At 43.1% G+C, this 20,614-nt stretch overlaps 2 protein-coding genes across 2 annotated transcripts in view; one reads left to right on the top strand and one right to left on the bottom strand.

Annotated features, from left to right (window-relative positions):
- pus10 (pseudouridine synthase 10) overlaps positions 1–9,724 on the bottom strand; it is a 27,187-nt gene extending 17,463 nt beyond the window's left edge. Inside the window, exons 1-5 of the mRNA XM_039819062.1 lie at positions 9,612–9,724; positions 5,517–5,651; positions 3,465–3,654; positions 3,070–3,191; positions 2,789–2,875 (exon numbers count right to left, since the gene is read on the bottom strand). Coding sequence (XP_039674996.1) covers positions 2,789–2,875; positions 3,070–3,191; positions 3,465–3,654; positions 5,517–5,651; positions 9,612–9,683 — 606 coding nt within the window. The 5' untranslated portion in view covers positions 9,684–9,724. The remainder of the gene's footprint in view (positions 1–2,788; positions 2,876–3,069; positions 3,192–3,464; positions 3,655–5,516; positions 5,652–9,611) is intronic.
- Positions 8,945–20,614, top strand: cct4 (chaperonin containing TCP1, subunit 4 (delta)). The gene is made up of 13 exons (XM_039818941.1): positions 8,945–9,254; positions 11,430–11,482; positions 11,575–11,664; positions 12,303–12,411; positions 13,968–14,232; positions 14,406–14,538; positions 16,251–16,390; positions 16,503–16,599; positions 17,663–17,773; positions 17,940–18,070; positions 19,102–19,336; positions 20,194–20,307; positions 20,448–20,614. Exons 1-13 carry the CDS (start codon positions 9,137–9,139, stop codon positions 20,460–20,462), a joined length of 1,611 nt encoding a protein of 536 aa, XP_039674875.1. The 5' UTR covers positions 8,945–9,136; the 3' UTR covers positions 20,463–20,614.

The raw sequence follows: 20,614 nt of genomic DNA, 5'->3' as shown, positions 1-20,614 counted from the left end.
CACAGACAGACACACACACACACACACACACACACACACACACACACACACACACACACAAAATGCACACACTCACACAGACACACACACAAATGCACAAACACAGACACACAAATGCACACGCAGCGCACACACACACAACACAAACACAAATACAAAAATGCACAAACAGAGACAGACACACACACACAAATGCACATTGCACACAGACACACATGGCACACAGACAGACACAAACACACCAAGCACACACACAAATGCACCGCCCACACAGACACAAATGCACAAACACAGACGACACGAGACACAGGCACAAATGCGTATTGCACAACAACGCACACAGACAGACACACACACACACACACACAAATGCACACGCTAGCACACACACACACAAATGCACAAACACATACAGACACAGACACAGGCCACACACAAATGCACGTATGTGCACACACACGCACTGACAGACACACACACACACACACACAAATGCACACACAAATACGCTACACTCACACAGAACACACACAAATGCACAAACACGCACACAAATGCACCGCGCGCACACAGACACACACAAACACAATGCACACACACAAATGCACAAACCAGAGACAGACACACACACACGCACACGTACGTATTGCACACAGACACCTACAGCACACAGACAGACCAAAACACACAAATGCACACACACAAATGCACACCTCACACAGACACACACAAATGCAAACACAACAGACACAGACGCAGACACACAAACAAATGCACAGTGCTGCCGTTACAACCAGACACACACACACACAGACGCACACAAGCGCAAACACATACGGACACGACACATTACACAAATGCACACACGACGACACAGCACACACACACCACGCACACCCATGCACACTCACACAGACGCACACACAGAGACAAACACAGACAACACCACAACGCACGCACGCAAACCAAATGCACCACACCGATGCACGACAGGACGGACACACGCACACACCATGACGTATTGCGCACAACACCGGCACACAGACAGACACACACACACAAATCACCGCGCACACGCACAACACACAAATGCACAAACACAACAGACACAGACACAGACGCACACACAAAATACGTACACACTGCATACACAGACAGACCACACACACACACAAACACCCACACACAACACACACAAATGCACAAACACAACGACACAGACACAGACGCTTAAAATGCGTATTGCTTTACACGCACACGGACGACGCACACACACAAATGCACACACACAAAATGCACACACTCACACAGACACACACACACGTGCCAAACACAGACACACAAATGCACCGCACAGAGACACACACACACAAACACAAATGCACACACACAAATGCACAAACAGAGACAGACACACACACACACACATGCACATGTGCACACAGACACACGCACACAGACAGACACAGACACACCACACACACAAATGCCGGTCCGCTAAACACCTAAATACACATATCTACACGCCACACACACACACACAAATGCACAAACACAGACAGACACAGACACAGACGCACACACACAAATGCACATGTGCACACACACGCACACAGACAGACACACACACACACACACAAATGCACACGCGCACACAGACACACACACAAATGCACAAACACATACAGACACAGACACAGACGCACACACACAAATGCACATGTGCACACACACGCACACAGACAGACACACACACACACACAAATGCACACACACACAAATGCACACACTCACACAGACACACACACAAATGCACAAACACAGACACACAAATGCACACGCGCACACAGACACACACACACAAACACAAATGCACACACACAAATGCACAAACAGAGACAGACACACACACACACAAATGCACATGTGCACACAGACACACATGCGCGCACACAGACAGACACAAACACACAAATGCACACACACAAATGCACACGCTCACACAGACACACACAAATGCACAAACACAGACAGACACAGACACAGACGCACACACACAAATGCACATGTGCACACACACGCACACAGACAGACACACACACACACACACAAATGCACACGCGCACACAGACACACACACAAATGCACAAACACATACAGACACAGACACAGACGCACACACACAAATGCACATGTGCACACACACACACACACACACACACACACACACACAAATGCACACACACACAAATGCACACACTCACACAGACACACACACAAATGCACAAACACAGACACACAAATGCACACGTGCACACAGACACACACACACACAAACACAAATGCACACACACAAATGCACAAACAGAGACAGACACACACACACACACAAATGCACATGTGCACACAGACACACACGCGCGCACACAGACAGACACAAACACACAAATGCACACACACAAATGCACACGCTCACACAGACACACACACAAATGCACAAACACAGACAGACACACACAGACACACACACTCAAACACAAATGCACACGCGCACACAGACACACACACAAATGCACAAACACATACAGACACAGACGCACACACACAAATTCACATGTGCACACACACGCACACAGACAGACACACACACACAAATGCAGACACACACACACACAAATGCACACACTCACACAGACACACACTCAAATGCACAAACACAGACACACACACAAATGCACAGACAGACACACACACACACACACACACACACACACACACACACACACACCTCGCGGACACACAGCTGAGCGGGCAGAGACACAGACAGCACCAGGGTGTCGAACTCGTACTTTTCGGCCTTCACCTTCTCCGCTATCTGTGAACGCAGAACAGAAACATCAAGTCCATCTGATCCACGATACAATCAATCGGACACCGTGGAACGTCAACATTTTACAGCACACACACACACACACACACACACACACACACACACACACACACACACACACACACACACACACACACACACACACACACACACACACACACACACACACACACACACACCTTCACGGCTGGGGTCGGGCCACAGAGGTCCTGTAAAATCCCCAAACACACCACACACACACACGGCTCTCCATCCTCCAGTTTGACCGCAGCATCAGCATCAGCAGGACCAGCAGCAGGACGACCAGCACCAGGACCAGCACCAGGACCAGCAGCAGCAGGACCAGCAGCAGCAGGACCAGCAGCAGGAGGACCAGCAGCAGCAGGACCAGCAGCAGCAGGACCAGCAGCAGGAGGACCAGCAGCAGCAGGACCAGCAGCAGCAGGACCAGCAGCAGCAGGACCAGCAGCAGGAGGACCAGCAGCAGGAGGACCAGCAGCAGCAGGACCAGCAGCAGCAGGACCAGCAGCAGGAGGACCAGCAGCAGCAGGACCAGCAGCAGCAGGACCAGCAGCAGCAGGACCAGCAGCAGCTTCCTCTGACGGAGGATCGGTCCCGCTGGGCTCCAGTTTCACTCGTTTACTCGGTGGTTCTGATAATGCTGCATCATTGTCCTTTCCTTCTGTGGACTCTGCCGCTGTTGAATCTTTTGATTTGCTGTCCTCTGCGTCGCTGATGAAAGCTCGAAGTTCTTCCAGTGTATCCTGATGAAAAAGATTACACAATGCATTAGGAGGGACAGCAGCAGTTTTAACACATTTATAAAATTAGGAAGGGGGAACCGAACTTCGATATCTTTTAGGCGCCGACCGAATTGCCTCAATAGTATCGAGTATCGAAAAAATGCCTCGTCATTCAACACCACATGTCAATACCTAAATGTCATTAGCGTCAGTGAGCCAAAAAGCGAGCAGCATGCATGAACCTAGGGCTGGGCGATATGGAGAAAATCAAATATCACCATATTTTTTTACCAAATACCTCGATAACGATACGGCAACGACATTGTAGTGTTGACTTTGACTTTCACAAAATATTTACACAATGAGATTTTTGATAAATAATCATCAGTAATGTGGATATAATGACTAAGTGGGTAAAGGTGAATAATAGAACAGTTACAACAGTCTGGTAAGTTCAGAAAATGACATCACTTTACTGTAATGCAGCCTTTAAAACCAGGAAAAGACACTTATGTCATATTACGGTATCCAAAATCTAAGACGATACCTAGTCTCATATCACGATATCGATATATTGCCCAGCTCTACATGAACCAATTAAGATCTAGTAATGCTGGGGCGCCTGCCGCCCGGATAGCTCAGTTGGTAGAGCGGGCGCCCATATGTAGAGGTTTACTCCTCGACGCAGCGGTCCGCGGGTTCGACTCCGACCTGTGGCCCTTTGCTGCACGTCATCCCCCCCCCCCTCTCTCCCCTTTCATTTCTTCAGCTGTAAAGGCCTAAAAAGACTGTCTAACATTACACAACATAGACGCATGCAGGAAAAACTCGGCGGGTCAGTGACGTCCGTTCCGTGCGGGAGAATCCTCTACTCTGCGTGCATTTCCTCCGTGCCGGCGCAGTGCGCTCGGCTTGGAAAGGCTCGGGGATGATGGTGGCTCTGTCGGCACGCTGCAGCCGGACCTCGCCGCTTCCTCCGGGCCGTCAACTTAAAGCTCGCCGTGCGGGGAGGGACGTCTGTCGACCAGCGCGAGGGCGGACTGACCTCCGTGAGTAAGGGGTCTGCGGCGATTCAAAGCGGCTTGAAAGACAGACACGTCTCGTTCTCTCGGCTTTATGGCTGTAACTTATTTTATTTTTTTTTTATTTTTTTGCCCTGTCGACGCTGTTCAGCACACTCGTCCTGCTCTGCTAGAGTAGAACGTAACGCAATGATATTTCCTTTTGTTAAAATGGATTTTAAGAAATTGGTATCTAAAACAAACTATCGTTCAGGAATCGGTATCGTATATCACTTCTTTTTTTTACGATACCTATCTATTACTTCAAACCTCTAATATTGACTGGTGATTTGGGTCTATCCTACTGTCTACTTTATTCCCTTATAATGTCCATATTTAATGCTGTCTTTTTTTTTTACTTTATCCTTCCACTGCTATATAGTTTTGTTATTACTATGTCTACATTATTCTCTTATATTGTCCATATTTAATGCTCTCTAGACTTTATCCTTGCACTATTGGACTTATTTGCACTATACCACCATGACACACACTCTCATAGAGCACCTTACCATGCAGACTGAACCACAGGGTCAGTCCCTGCCCTGTCACTGCAGGCCTCCCATGCTTATACATCCCTCTGTAAATTCATGTGGATTTGTTATTTAGTATCTTTTCTTTTATTGTCCATATTATTCATGTGGGTTTTTTGAATTTTATTATCCTGTTTATGATGTATGTGTATGTTGTGTGTGTGTGATGTCTTTAAGCTACTGGGACCTTGAATTTCCCTTTGGGGATCAATAAAGTAAGTAAGTAAGTAAGTAAGTAAGTAAGTAAGTATCTATCTATCTATAATTGAGTACAGAAGGTGAGTGTTACCTGTTGGGGTTGTCTGTATGCAGCCTGGACGCTGACGCAGCAGAACCTGAGGACGCAGCGAGCGCAGCAGCCGGCCGACAGCAGCTTCTGGACGATCGGTTTATCCTTCTCCTTCAGCGGCAGCATGACTCCGGGCTGCAGAGACATGCGTTAGGAAACACAGGGCGGTCAGCGGCTGAGGGATCACTTCCTTAGCCACAGGGCAGGTACTCAGCTGATGACTGGCGTCAAACTTTCTTCAGTTCAACCTTTCCATATTCCAAAGGATGTATTGCTTTTATCGTTATCTTTGTTGTAAAATAAAGTGTTTCGAGTTTTCACGCTGTCGGCCAGACACGTTAAGCAAGACATAATTTCGGTTTCTTCGAACTTGAAGTCAATTTAACTTATATACAGCCAAATATCACAAATCTCCTTCAGGTACTTTGCAATCTGTACAGCACACGACGCCCTCTGCTCGACTCCTTTCGACCCTCACTTTGGATACGTTTTTTACTTCAAGATTTCTTACATAGGGTACACAGCTTTCACATACACAACAGAGATAGTACACGAAAAAATAATCATGTAAACATGCTCTGGTAGTGTGTAACGTGTAGGCAAGTATGAACCAGCGGTGTAGTCTACGTGATACGCAGGTATACGCAGTATACATGCTAAGAAAGCTCCAGGATTTTCATATACCCACTTAAAAATGCCCAATGACACGCAACAACATGCTTTGCATTATAATTTTCATATATTTTGAATGATCATCTGTGTTTTTTTAGACTTAGACTTCTCTTTATTGATCCTTCTGGATGACTCCCGCAAAGGAAATTGGATTTCCAGCAGCAGATTTCAGTTTACAAAGCAAAACAGAGTTATAAAAATACAATATAGAAAATACAGTATAAGAATAAGAATAACAAACTTTTAGCTAAATATAGGAAGTAAACAAAAAGTATATAAACAGTAAAACAAACTAGAGATAAATAAAGATAAATATATGGACCATGTATGGCATTCTCTTATTATACAGTGAATAAATGACATTTAACATAAATTAGCAGTTAGTTTTTATCTTCGCAATGGCTAAATAAAGGGATTTCCACCGCAAATTGGTGCAAAAAAGTGTATCAGAATGCAGGAAATAAAGTCTTTGGACTAGAACTGGGCAATATATATTGATATTATATCGATAGTGTGATATTAGGCTAGATATCGTCTTAGATTTTGGATATCGTAATATCGTGATATGACATAAGTGTCTTTTCCTGGTTTTAAAGGCTGCGTTACAGTAAAGTGATGTACTTTTCTGAACTTACCAGACTGTTCTAGCTGTTCTATTATTTGCCTTTTCCCCACTTAGTCATTATGTCCACATCACTGATGATTATTTATCTAAAATTTAAGTGTGAAGATATTTTGTCAGAGCACCAATTGTCAACCCTAGAATATCGCCGCAAAATCGATATCGAGGTATATGCTCAACAATATTGTGATATCTGATTTCCTCCCCATCGTCCAGCCCTATCTTTGACGCTCAAAATGTTCCTGCCAGAGGACACCCAGACCCCCCACTATATATATGGGCATATATAAAGGCCCATCCTGGCCCATTTCTATAGGCCCATGAATATACAGTACAGTATACCCACTACAATACAACCTAAAACCTAAACACGAACCTAAAAATGTGCACGATATGGGACCTTCAACCCCTTTTTCTGTTGGCTTTTATTTTTAATGTCTTATTGTTGTAATTTTTTTGTCTTTTTTTCATCTGTGTTTTAATTTAGCTCCATGAAGCACTACAGTACATGTTTGCATGAAAGGTGCTTCATAAATAACGTGTTGTTGAGATTAGACTGCCAATAGAAAACCCTCCATACAAGATAACGTGTATGTGTAAATAGGACTTTCTACAAACTAAAAGCATGACAGAAGACCATTAAATGAACATATATAGTATATCTCTGACTGGACACAATCAAAGCTTTGGCGGCAGGACATTACAAACGTTAGTGTACATTATGTAGAAGATTAAAACAGTCTTGCCAAAAGAGGCTCAAAACAACCGCTACAGCAGCATGCCTGTCTGGGGGTCTGCTCTCTCCGGACTCTGCTAAGCTAACTAAGCTAACGCTGAGCTTTTAAAAGGAGAACGTGAACGCAAACAGCACATTGAGCAGCTGCTAAACTTTCGAGAAAACCTACCAGACACAGCGGCGGTGGACTCACGGAGGTATTAAACAACTAAACACAAACTAGGGTTCAGTTACTCGTTAACATGTTCCATCTAAACTGCGTCTTCAATGCGTTTTCAGCTTCAACAGACAAAGCTAATCAAACCCAGATCGGCTTTTTCTGATTGGTTTGTAACCTTTATTTCTTACAACATAGACTGTATATATATGACTATAATATTAATATTTACAGTCTATGACATGGAAAACTATATGGGACTTTATTAAAAATTATCATGTAAATGTGAAAATGAAAATTTTATTTCCACAAAATGCGTTATAATTGATTATGAGATTTTTGAGTAAAATTTTAAATGCAATAATTATATAATTTTCATTTTCACATGCGTGCATAGGCATTCAATGACTATATTAAAATAATGTAAATCGCTTTTTTCCCCAACGCTTTTTAAAAATATTTTTTACGCTTCTTTCAACATTTTTGTTGACAATTTGAAAATTGTTGTCGCTTTTTTCCCAACGCTTTTTAAAAATATTTTTTACGCTTCTTTCAACATTTTTGTCGCTTTTTACGACCTGCTCTACAGCAGACAATATTCAAATGTAAATTCAATTTTTATTTATAGTATCAAATCATAACAAGAGTTATCTCAAGACACGTTACAGATAATGCAGTACAAACAGTGCAGCCTAATTTTCCATTTATGCAAGCAATATTTAGATTAGATTAGATAGACTTTAGTGATCCCAAATCTAACCCTCAGTGATGAAGTGTTAACAAGTTGTAGCCTATTGCCTGTGGTAGGAATAAATAAATAACGTAGGTCGCACTTAAAATTATAATGCAATTTCTAACTATTTGAAAATGAAATTGCACACTCTATTAGCCTTTTTTTATTTATTTATTTTTTACAAATAAGAAAACAAATAACGCAATAAATCATAGTTTCTTCCCTGTGAATTTACATTTATGGATATGGATTTTAAGGACTATAATAATAGGATTAAACATATACTCATGAAACTCAAAACAATATCTGCTTTTATGAACTTAATGAGAATGTTTAGGCTTTTGTGAACAAAGCAGAGACTACAACCAATCAGTCTCGGATAAGTTAGCAAACTAATGTATATAATTTAAATCATAGTGAATGAATTCTCTCCGATTGTCTCCATGGATGTATTTCGATTTCACATCGGGAATCGACGCCCAATGTCTGAATACGTCATCCCCAAGCGCCGGGCAGTTTGACAGCCGGGTCTTTCTTCTCTGCGCAGCAGCCGGTGTCTCTAGAAGGTTCTGACTGGGACCGGGTGGAGATACTTTAATCTGAGTCCATCCTAAGCCGAACCGCGGTGTATCAGCTCCGGGACTCATCGGTCCCGTTCTGAAGACTTCCCTTAACGTTCTCCACCGATTATCAAGTCAAGATGCCCGAAATGAAAGCAGCTCCGAGAGCCTCAAACACGGGGAGAAACAAAGGAGGGGCGTATGTGGACCGCGACAAGCCGGCCCAGATTCGGTTCAGTAACATCTCCGCTGCTAAAGGTAGATACAAAATATGTAAAAGCGTTTTAAAGCTGCGAATGTCCGACCCAAAACATCACTTATCTGACCCGTATCGTAGCTGTGGGCTGGGCGGGGCTCGGCACCGTTATTCAGTCATTTAATTAAGCATTCACGTTAGTTTCGGACGTTAGCTAACTACCTGTTCCGAAATATGCCCAGAAAAGTGCTAATTTAACAGTCTTACTACGTATTTAAAGCACACACGCAGTGCCTACAAAACTCAAGAGGGATTTATTAATTTAAAAAAAGTCCCTTTTTTAATTCGGCAAACATGATATGCATAAGGAACTCATAACGTTAGATATAAATGCGCCAGAAACCACTTCCTTTACTCACATTTGCATTGAGTTGCTTCCATCGAAGCCTCTTCCATTGTAGCCTATATAGCAAGCGGCGTGAGACAACCATTTTTTTTTAATGCAAGGCAAACGCAGAGTTTGGTGGCGTGTCTGCAAGATGCTCATGACTCAACACAATCTCAGCTTTAGCTAGCTCAGTGGGCCAAGGTGCTGCATACTATATATGGCCAGAAGCGAAGATTGCAGAGGTGTGGAGTACAAAAATGTTTATTTAGTAAGTTAAAAAAAACTAAAGCAGAAGTAGAAGAGGTTTTGGAGTATTACAGTGACATCACTTTGCTCATTTTAACTTTGTTTATTGAGGTTTTCTACAGACAATAATTATGCAGAGAAAGAAGGGGCATACACGTACAATTGTAATAGTGTGTGTACAGTTAAAGTCGTTGTTAGGGCTGCACAATTAATCGCAAATTTATCGAAATAGCAATATGGATTACTGCAATTATCCAAATCGCAGGGAGGGGCAAAATATGTGTCAAACCATTCTGAATGAAGTATTGTGGTGCTGCAGAGACGTCCCAGCCTACCAATCCTATCCTACAGACCTAAAGAAAAAAAATCTTTGTTTGGTACAGATCCTCGCAAAAGTCACACTTTCATCATTTTAAATTAATTTTTTATTTAAATGTCTTTTTCAATGAAAATGATACAAAAATGATCATTCCCTCCAATATTGTCATTCATATCGCAATCACAATATCAGTCAAAATAATTGCAATTGCATATTTTGCTTATATCGTGCAGCCCTAGTCCTTGTAAGAGTGACATTTTATAACAGTACAGAAGGTAAAGTCTAAACGTACACAGAAACGATACACCAGCTAAAAAAACATCAGACAATAGATTATATACAAATGTCATTAAATGTGAAATCAATAAGGTTGTAATGGCCATGATGATGCGTTCTTGTGTCGTGGAGTTAAGGTGCATCACTTTGCTTTGAATGAATCATGTGGAAACTGGATTTTGACAGTTTAATTTTCCTTTTTTGTTGTTGACTTTTTAACCTGACTCCACCAGATGGATCGCTTCGCATTTGCTCGGCATATCCATCTGGGAACTTTCCGTTGGAGAACTTTTGGGAAGGGGGCGAAAATCCTGGTTATCTGATTGGATAAACCATCGGTCTATCACCACCTATAGTTGGTGATAGACAGGGCCAAATCAACCAATCAGATCAGCGAAGCGTATGAAAATACAACCACAAGCCCCTGCTACTGCTACTGCAGGCAAAGCATAGCTCGTTAGCTCAGCAAGCAAGCAGCATGTCAGTAAAGGATATTTACCGTTTGTGTAACGAGAATTTAGGAATAAAAGGCCCCATTTCAGGTTCCCGGTCCATATTCCAAAAGAAGGATCCAAGAGGAAAAAGCATTAGCGAGCAGCTAACATAATTAGGGCTACCGCTGCCTGAAAATACTGGTTAGCTGATTGGATAAACCATCTGTCTATCACCACCTAAACCCGCCTCAAAACCAACGCTGATTGGTTGGTCGTTTGGCGAGCGGCTCCAAATATTCTCTAACTCAAGATGCCAGACTGATCTGGAGCTCGCCAGATCAGGACGGTCTCGCGAGGCTAGTGACTTTTGGTCTCGCTCGTGAAATATTTCATGTGCTTTGTTAATTTTATCATCCTGAAACGCACACATGCAACATTTGCTAAAGAACAAGATTAACTTTAACGTTTTATAAGATGTGTTATTTGGTGTCGGCCTTATTTGTGCGTCATGAAAACATGGATGTTGAGTTGATAATTGTCACCGTTCTGACTCATCGCCTGCTTGTTTCGACAGCTGTCGCGGATGCCATCAGAACAAGCCTGGGGCCGAAAGGCATGGACAAAATGGTCAGTAAACAGATTCTGGGGCTTTCGGGCCACCTTCACCCAGCTCCTGGGTCGTACACGCGTTTTCTAAAGCCGGCGCCGTTTTGTTTCAGATCCAGGATGAGAAAGGTGACGTGACCATTACCAACGACGGCGCCACCATTCTGAAACAGATGCAGGTGCTCCACCCTGCCGCCAAAATGGTACGTTCCACCAGACACCCTTCTGATGGTGTTGGAGAATCCAACCATTTCCTTTTGCCCCTAGATAATTTGCAATAATTGGTATTTCAACATGAACTAATCTTAGTTGTTTCAAACCTGTGTGTGTGTGTGTGTGTGTGTGTGTGTGTGTGTGTGTGTGTGTGTGTGTGTGTGTGTCTGTCTGTGTCTGTGTGTGTGTCTCTCTGTGTGTGTGTCTCTCTCTGTGTGTGTGTGTCTCTCTCTGTGTGTGTGTGTCTCTCTCTCTCTCTGTGTGTGTGTCTCTCTGTGTGTGTGTCTCTCTCTGTGTGTGTGTCTCTCTCTGTGTGTGTGTCTCTCTGTGTGTGTGTCTCTCTCTGTGTGTGTGTCTCTCTGTGTGTGTGTCTCTCTGTGTGTGTGTGTCTCTCTCTGTGTGTGTGTGTGTCTCTCTCTGTGTGTGTGTGTCTCTCTCTGTGTGTGTGTCTCTGTGTGTGTGTGTCTCTCTCTGTGTGTGTGTCTCTCTGTCTGTGTCTCACTCACTCACTGTGTGTGTGTGTGTGTGTGTGTGTGTGTGTGTGTGTGTGTGTGTGTGTGTGTGTGTGTGTGTGTGTGTGTGTGTGTGTGTGTGTGTGTGTGTGTGTGTGTGTGTGTGTGTGTGTCAGCTGGTGGAACTAGCCAAAGCCCAGGACATTGAGGCTGGCGACGGCACCACCTCCGTGGTGGTGATTGCCGGAGCGCTGCTGGACGCCTGCTCCAAACTGCTGCAGAAAGGTGAGAGCTGCAGAGGACAGAAATGAGACTCCACATTAAAATAAAATTGTGCTTTTTTTCATGTTTGATTAGCGAAGAATGATCGAGGTTTGTCTTGCACATTTCAAGAGAATGAATTCTGTTTTTGAAAGTATCCACCTCTTTTCATGCACTGATTTAAAAAGTGGAAACACTGGAGGTGGAAAAGAGTGGAACTGTTAGCCTTTTGAAAATGAGAGGATGCAAATATAGGCCGCAGTGAGCAGATTTTTCAAGTTCAAATTCAGACAAAGGTCCTTTTTTGCCATGCTAACTTTGCAGTAATTAGAGAAGCACATCCCCACACTCCGTTTTTATTTGGGCTCCCATGGTAACAGGTTAGAGCGTGCACACTGCCTGCGTGACTCGCGCGGCTCGAGGCGCTGCTAGAAATAGGACAGACGCCTATTTTTCACACAAGCGTGTTGGAAGCATTTCCAGGCAAAATGGAATACAAAAATGTGTATATGTTACAAATACATTTAATAAATGACATTTTGATGTTTGAAAGTCTCTAGGTTTTGACATAAATGCAGATATATAAATGTAATTAAAAAAAAATAAAAATAACTGATTTTCAAATATTGTACCCGTCAATACAGAACAAAGTATTCTGGAGCCTAGGGCTGCTTGAGTATGGAAAAAAATATAATCACGATTATTTCAGTCAATATTGAAATCACGATAATTTAACACGATTACTCGTTGACTTCTGGAAAGATGTTTTAATTATTGAACAGTGGAAAAAGTTAAAGAAATCAACAGTAGAAAAACACATAAAACTATGAAATTTGCCTCCTTTTCCTATTTTAAACTATTTTTTCCTTCAGAACACGAGAGAAAATAAGAGTTTACTTTGCAAAACGTAATGATCGAAATAATTGTTTTTCTCGATTATTCTGTTTTTGTGATCGTTGGGAGCCGAAATCATAATCGCGATTAAATTTTGATTAATTGCACAGCCCTACTGGAGCCTATTTTGCCGTCAATACTGCCAACGTTGTCTTTGCTGTAATCAAATCGGTATATATTTATGTTTAACGTGAAGTATGCTGCTGCTTGAACAGCAAAAATGTCAGCCGCATTTTTTGGTGTGCGAAGACATAGAAAACGCCACGTAGCCGCCACGCAGGCAGTGTGCGGGAGCCCTAACTGAAGCTAATGGTTCAATGGGTTGTACTCGGTGGGGACACGAGAGGAAAAACTCGCTTGTCATTGGCATCAATAACTTTGATCAGCCAGTCATTAAAAAAAACAAAATTCAATAAAATACTAGAAAACTGAACAATTGCAATTTCACAGAGCTCAAATTGACAACTTTTACATTGCTCATACAAAGATAATTAAATTAAAATTGTATCGTATTAAAACGTCAGCAAATCCACACAATTTGTAGCTGAAACCAGAGAACAGTTGGCATATTTCGCTCGGTAAATGACTTGCAAAAACACATATTTGTTGAAAAACTTTCTGCAGATCGACTACTCTGCTGTTAAGTAGTTTCGGTACTAATGTTGACGCGTTGTCCCGCGGGTCAGGTATCCACCCCACCATCATCTCCGAGTCGTTCCAGAAGGCCGTGGAGAAAGGCGTGGAGGTGCTGACGGCCATGAGCCGGCCGGTGCAGCTGAGCGACCGCGAGACGCTGCTCAACAGCGCCACCACGTCGCTGTGCTCCAAGGTGGTGTCGCAGTACTCCAGCCTGCTGGCGCCCATGAGCGTGGACGCCGTCATGCGAGTCATCGACCCGGCCACCGCCACCGGCGTCGACCTGCAGGACATCAAAATCATCAAGAAGCTCGGGTGAGTGGCAGCGCTGGGATCCAGCTGGTACTGGAGCTGTAACGATCCCAGGGTACTCTGCGTTATTGAAGTAATTTGAGACTTTTATTTAAATTTTTGGAGCCACTCCTGCCTGCATTCAAAGATTTGATGTGGATTTCCCCTCCTTGTGTCTTGGCGTTGTGTTTTTTTAGAGGGACCATTGATGACTGTGAGCTGGTGGACGGCCTGGTGCTGACCCAGAGGATCTCCAACACCGGAGTGTCCCGTGTGGAGAAGGCCAAGATCGGCCTCATCCAGTTCTGCCTGTCCCCTCCCAAAACTGACGTGAGTCCTTTTTTTTTTTTTTTTTTTTTGAAAATAAATAATAATAATAATAAATCTCATCTCAGAGGAGAGATGACCACGTTTCTGTCTGCCTTTTTAATAGTATTTGATGTTGGAAATGTGTCTTTACTGTGGTCTTTATCTTTTTGCACAAAAGAGACAAGAAACATGTCGGCAAAATCACAATCAAAGTAATCTTCACTGCAATAAATTGAGTAGGGCTGGCTATCGCCACTGATTTCAAGGTCCTGATTCAAATACCTTTTCGCTCTAGGGAGATTTAAGATTTAAGTTACAGCACCAGTTTTGTTGGATATAAAAGAGCTTTTAAGAGAACATTGCTTTGAATTGAACAAGCAAGAAGCAACCCTCAATTTTTCAAACATTATTTTGACATAATTAAGATATTAAAGGAACAATTTCAGGGTTTTATTAATCAACGTCAGGTCAGTCAAACAAAGATTATTTTAACCCCGGTCCTACAATTGAGATTCAAACAATCATGCAAAATGATCACATCATCACAATACGCTTCCACTGAATGATGATACTGAATCGTCGTCATGTCCTACAGTTTGACCTTTGCAAAGCCCCGCGCCCCGCCACCAAATGTTTTACATATGTAGAGGAACTGACACTTAACTGCAACACAAACAAATATATTTATTCACCTATTCACACACAATGAGGCATATTTTCAGTTGTGATTGAACTGTATTTTTTTGAGGAACTATAGGGCACTTAACATCTACAACAGGTCTACACAATTAATTAGAACGGACCCACCGCGGTGATGTTTTTGGTGGAGCTGTTTGTTTAAAAGTCGACTCGGAAGAAAACGAACGTTTTGACGATAAACTACATCAGCACAACAGTATGTGGAGTTAAACTGGACGGGCCCGATAACCTCTGAATAGTTCAACTTGTTAAATTGCAATGTGAGCGGCAGCCAATGGGGGGGGTGCATTATTTCGGCAGGATCATTTAAAAGGCAACCGCGACTGCATTGTGCGTCGGCCCTATTTCTGATACCGTGGCGGCAGAAATTTTGCCATGGCGAGCCGCCACTACAAAATCAACAAAGAGGAAACACTGGATTATAGCATAAAGTTCTCTTGGCACACTTTTCAATGGGGCTGGGCGATAGGGAGAAAATCAAATATGATATTTTTGACCAAATACCTCTATCGATACCGCAACGATATTGTAGTGTTGACTATTGGTGCTTTCACAAAATATTTACACAATGAGATTTTTGATAAATGATCATCAGTAGTGTGGACATAATGACTAAGTGGGTAAAGGTGAATAATAGAACAGCTAGAACAGTCTGGTAAGTTCAGAAAATAGACATCACTTTACTGTAATACAGCCTTTAAAACCAGGAAAAGACACTTATACCATATCACGATATCCAAAATCTAAGACGATACCTAGTCTCATATCACGATATCGATATAATATATCGATATATTTCCCAGCTCTACTTTTCAAAACACTGCTGTTCTGGATTAATTTCCAAAAAGTGTCATGTTCCCATCAATTAAAGCTATCTCAAAAAATATTACTTGTTTTAAAGCATTCCCGGTTTTTAACTTCTCTCTTCTAGCAGCTGACCAATCCCTGTCGTGGTTCTGTTTCTCTCCTGACTGTGTGTCTGTGTGTGTCTGTGTGTGTCTGTGTGTGTCTGTGTGTGTGTGTTCGGCGTGCAGATGGACAACCAGATCGTGGTGTCGGACTACGCCCAGATGGACCGCGTGCTGCGCGAGGAGCGCGCTTACATCCTCAACATGGTGAAACAGATCAAGAAGGCCGGCTGCAACGTGCTGCTCATCCAGAAGTCCATCCTCAGGTACGCAAACGGGACGAACACCAGAGCGGATACTGGCGTCCGTTCCGTCTCGCACTCTGGATATGGAGCGTAAACATGTTTCACACTAACGACAAACTGTCCTTTTTGACAGGGACGCTTTGAGCGACCTCGCCCTGCACTTCCTCAACAAAATGAAGATCATGGTGGTGAAGGAGATCGAGAGGGAGGACATTGAGTTCATCTGCAAGGTGAGCGTCATGGAAATATTCACAGCTGTAAATGTCAAGACCCTTCCATCTAGGGCTGTGCTCGATTGAAGAAATTCTCAGTCGACTAACACTCATTCAATTGTATCGATTAGTTGATTTATCGACAGATCTGTAAATCTGAGTTTCTCCGCAAAGAGTCATGCAAAAGCACCACTTTAATTCTTGTGTTTACCAGAGATGTGCTCGTACGTTTCTTGGAAATACTGACAATAATGACTAATGGACTACAGAGATCTAAGTTTACTAAGACCAAAACGACCGATTAGTCGACTAAGAGGGAGCAGCCCTACTTCTGTCACTCTCTAAAGTACTGATATTTCTTTTTATTTTGGTATTAAGAGTAGATATTTGTCATGTTAGTTTGGCTTGTAGATGAGAACCCAAGTAGTTTGGCTTTGGTAAAATGTATAATGGCTTCCAAGTTGGCCAAGGACTTCATAGTGGACTCTGCTAATTGTTATTTGCTTGTAAATTTATTAAAAACGTTATTAGCCAGGTGGACATGTAAACTCGTGAGTAAACAATTGACTTTAGATGACCTCGTCGGTGTCTTCATTTATATTTGGTTCTGTTTGACTCTGTTACGACCGGCTCACAGGCCCCAACAAAAGAGGGAGATGCACAGTAACGTAGCAATGATAAAGGGACATTTATTAAATAATGATGCAAACAAGAGCAAGATGAGGTGTGATTGTGAGTATCAGTGATGAATGAGGGTGTGTGGATGTAGTGGAGAATGTGAGGTGTGTGTTGTCAGTAGTTAACGAAGGGAAAAAGGAAACGAGAGACATCATGCTGGTGCGCGGTCGGGGGGGAATGCGGCCACCTGGTCTCGGGGCAGGTGGGGTTAAATAGCCTGGGGGGGACCGGCCAGGTGATCAGTCATCTCATTATCGCCTCCGCTACACCTGCACGTTGACAAGACAAACCACAGTACACATACATGTCACAGACTCCTACGTGGAACAATAATAGGCGACTAGGACATTTCTCTTTTTACAAATAAACTCATTGTATGACAAAAACAACTTCTCCCCTCCAGACTCTAGGCACCAAGCCCATCGCCCACATCGACCACTTCACTGCAGAGATACTCGGCACGGCCGAGCTGGCGGAGGAGGTCAGCCTGGACGGCTCCGGCAAGCTGGTCAAGGTACGCAACGGGCCCAGTCTTTGCACTCAGATCTGGGACGATCCGTGGCTATTTTTAGGGCCGTTTTCAGATCGGTAACACTTTGTACGTGTTGAGAAGCTGAATGTTCTGTGGACACTGTGGCGTTAATGCCTCCCGGTAAATGTTTGGCGTTGCTCCTCTGCAGATCACCGGCTGCACCAGCCCCGGGAAGACGGTGAGCATCGTGGTTCGCGGCTCCAACAAGCTGGTGATCGAGGAGGCAGAGCGCTCTATCCACGATGCGCTGTGTGTTATCCGCTGCCTGGTCAAGCAAAGGTCGGTCATTTATGCACAGTGAATTTCACACAAAAATAACATTCCTCACTGCTTATTCTGAGATCAAATCCAAACGCATTCAAGAGTTCAGGCCCAGATTCCCTCCTACAAAGGCGCTCTTGCATTTGTCCATCCTGCAGGAGCGTAAGAAACGGAGGAACAGTAATGTTGAAAGCTCCCCTTTTTTTAATTCGGTCCTGGTTGTCTCGGCAACTTGGCCGGGGAGCTCTCACACATATATTACATATCCAAGGGAAATTATTTTAACGTTTTTTCCCAGAACATTAAATGTACAGAAAATCCACAAATCACTCGGGGAAATGAATCTGTCAACTTCTTTTAAGACTATTTCCATTTTTCTTATCAGTAATAACATTATTAAGGATTCATTTATAAGATTTGGTAACAAAGTGACATCTCTTAAAAGTCTGATGGGTCAAGAAACGACAAACGAACCTCCCAGGTTAGTCCAACTTATTTGAAAGACGAACTGTAAAATGATTATCCAAAACTGTCCGTTTTTAAACCTACTCCCTTCCTGCTTCGACTTTGACCCACTGTACACAATTAGGGATGCACCGATGAAATGTTGGGCCCATACCGATGTTTAAAATGACATTTTAGCCAATATCAATGTTTTGTTAAACCTTTGCTGACGGGGAGACAGAGAAAAAGTAAAAGACTGTCGTCCCAGCGCAACAAATCGACATTAACGTCACATAGAGGCGAATATCGGCCGATACCGATGTTCTGCTGATAAATCGGTGCATCCCTATACTCAATGAGAACACACTTTTCTTGTGCTTTGGGGGGATGGATACGTTTCGGGTCAGTTTTAGTGTTTACAACCTGTGTGACCATCTGACTGCTCGTGTTTCTTGACTCATCGGACTTTGTAGCGACGTCACAACGTTCCCAGGTTTAGCAATTAGCCGACTTTCCTTTTGCGTACACGATGTTGACAATATTGTGTAATTATTGATGCGTCTTCGATAACCTTTCTTCCTTCTCCTACCTCCTCCTCCCCTCAGGGCTCTGATAGCTGGTGGCGGCGCTCCAGAGATCGAGCTGGCCGTGCGTCTGGCGGAGTACTCGCGCACTCTGGCCGGCATGGAGGCCTACTGCGTGCGGGCGTACGCCGACGCCCTCGAGGTGATCCCCTCGACGCTGGCTGAGAACGCCGGCCTGAACCCCATCTCCACGGTGACGGAGCTCCGCAACAGGCACGCTCAGGGAGACAAGATGGCCGGCATCAACGTCCGCAAGGTCTGCCCTCCTCCTCCGCTTTCATTACATGGTGGCGTTCATGAAGTAACGTGAACGAGTGAAGACGGAACAGAATAGGGCTGCGCAATATGAGGAAAATATGCGATAACGTCGTTGAATATCGCGATAACGATATTACTTGCGATAAATAAAATGGATATTAAAGTGTTCAGTTCTGCTCTTTTCAGTATCCTGCTAAAATACAACAAACTGCTCATTGAATTTAAAACAAACGAAAGTAAATAATTTCCGGGTTAACAAATTAAAACTTGGAATTGAATATAAAAGGCCCCAATAATTAAAGTGCAGTTCTCTAACTAATACAAAAATTCTCTGTGCCTTTCATGTTATGTCGCAGCCTTTCGCGATGTGTTTATTGCTGGTTTATAATAATAATAAGAAAGCCATGTTGAATTGCATATCACATTCAATAGTGATATAGAAATAATAAATAATAAAACTAAATTGATCTTTTCCAAAGGTAAATTACTTGTGATGATTCTGCAGCATTAAGACTCTCCACCACACACTTCCCAATAGGCTGTTCATCCTCCTTTGTCATTAATGTTTTCCTTTATTGTATCAAGACTAATGTGACTGGCTGTTTTTTTTTTTTTTTTTTTTTATTCATCTTGAAGAAACCTGTGAGAAAAGAGAGAAATCAGATAAAAACACAAACTGATAAATCAATCCGATTCCACGAGTCCGAGAAAGAGCAGGCAGAAGCAAAATCCCTATGTGGTCCTACCACTACTTTACAATTATCATATTATTACAGAGAAACAAATGGATATGTATATCTAAAAATACAGGTCATGTAACCACAACATAACTGGTGAACTGTGTGTGTGTGACAGGGAGGAATCTCCAACATCCTGGAGGAGCTGGTGGTGCAGCCTCTACTGGTCTCCATCAGTGCTCTGACCCTTTCCACAGAGACGGTTCGCAGCATCCTCAAGATCGACGACGTGGTAAGACTCGTAACATCTGAAACTTTTGGATTAAATTACATTTTAAAATGGATTTATTTTAAGCCAGCTGCTCTGAGTCTATATTCACGATTTTGCTGAGTCGGAGGTCATTGTTAAGTCTGTTTTTGTCTCGTTAACAGGTGAACACCCGATAAATTGAGTCTGTCCCGTGAGTTCTGTCCACTAAGCCTGCTCGTACTGCGAGGGATCAGAGGACTCTGTCAACGTCGGTCTGTTCAGATTTCCGCTGTAGTTGTTACGTTGCATAATTTAATAAAAAGGCTTCTTTTTTTTTGTTGACACTCCA

This window comes from Perca fluviatilis, chromosome 1, assembly GCF_010015445.1.
Source record: "Perca fluviatilis chromosome 1, GENO_Pfluv_1.0, whole genome shotgun sequence".
NCBI lineage: Eukaryota > Metazoa > Chordata > Actinopteri > Perciformes > Percidae > Perca > Perca fluviatilis.
Note: the sequence above shows the minus strand (reverse complement) of the source record. Positions and strands in the feature narration are given on the sequence as shown.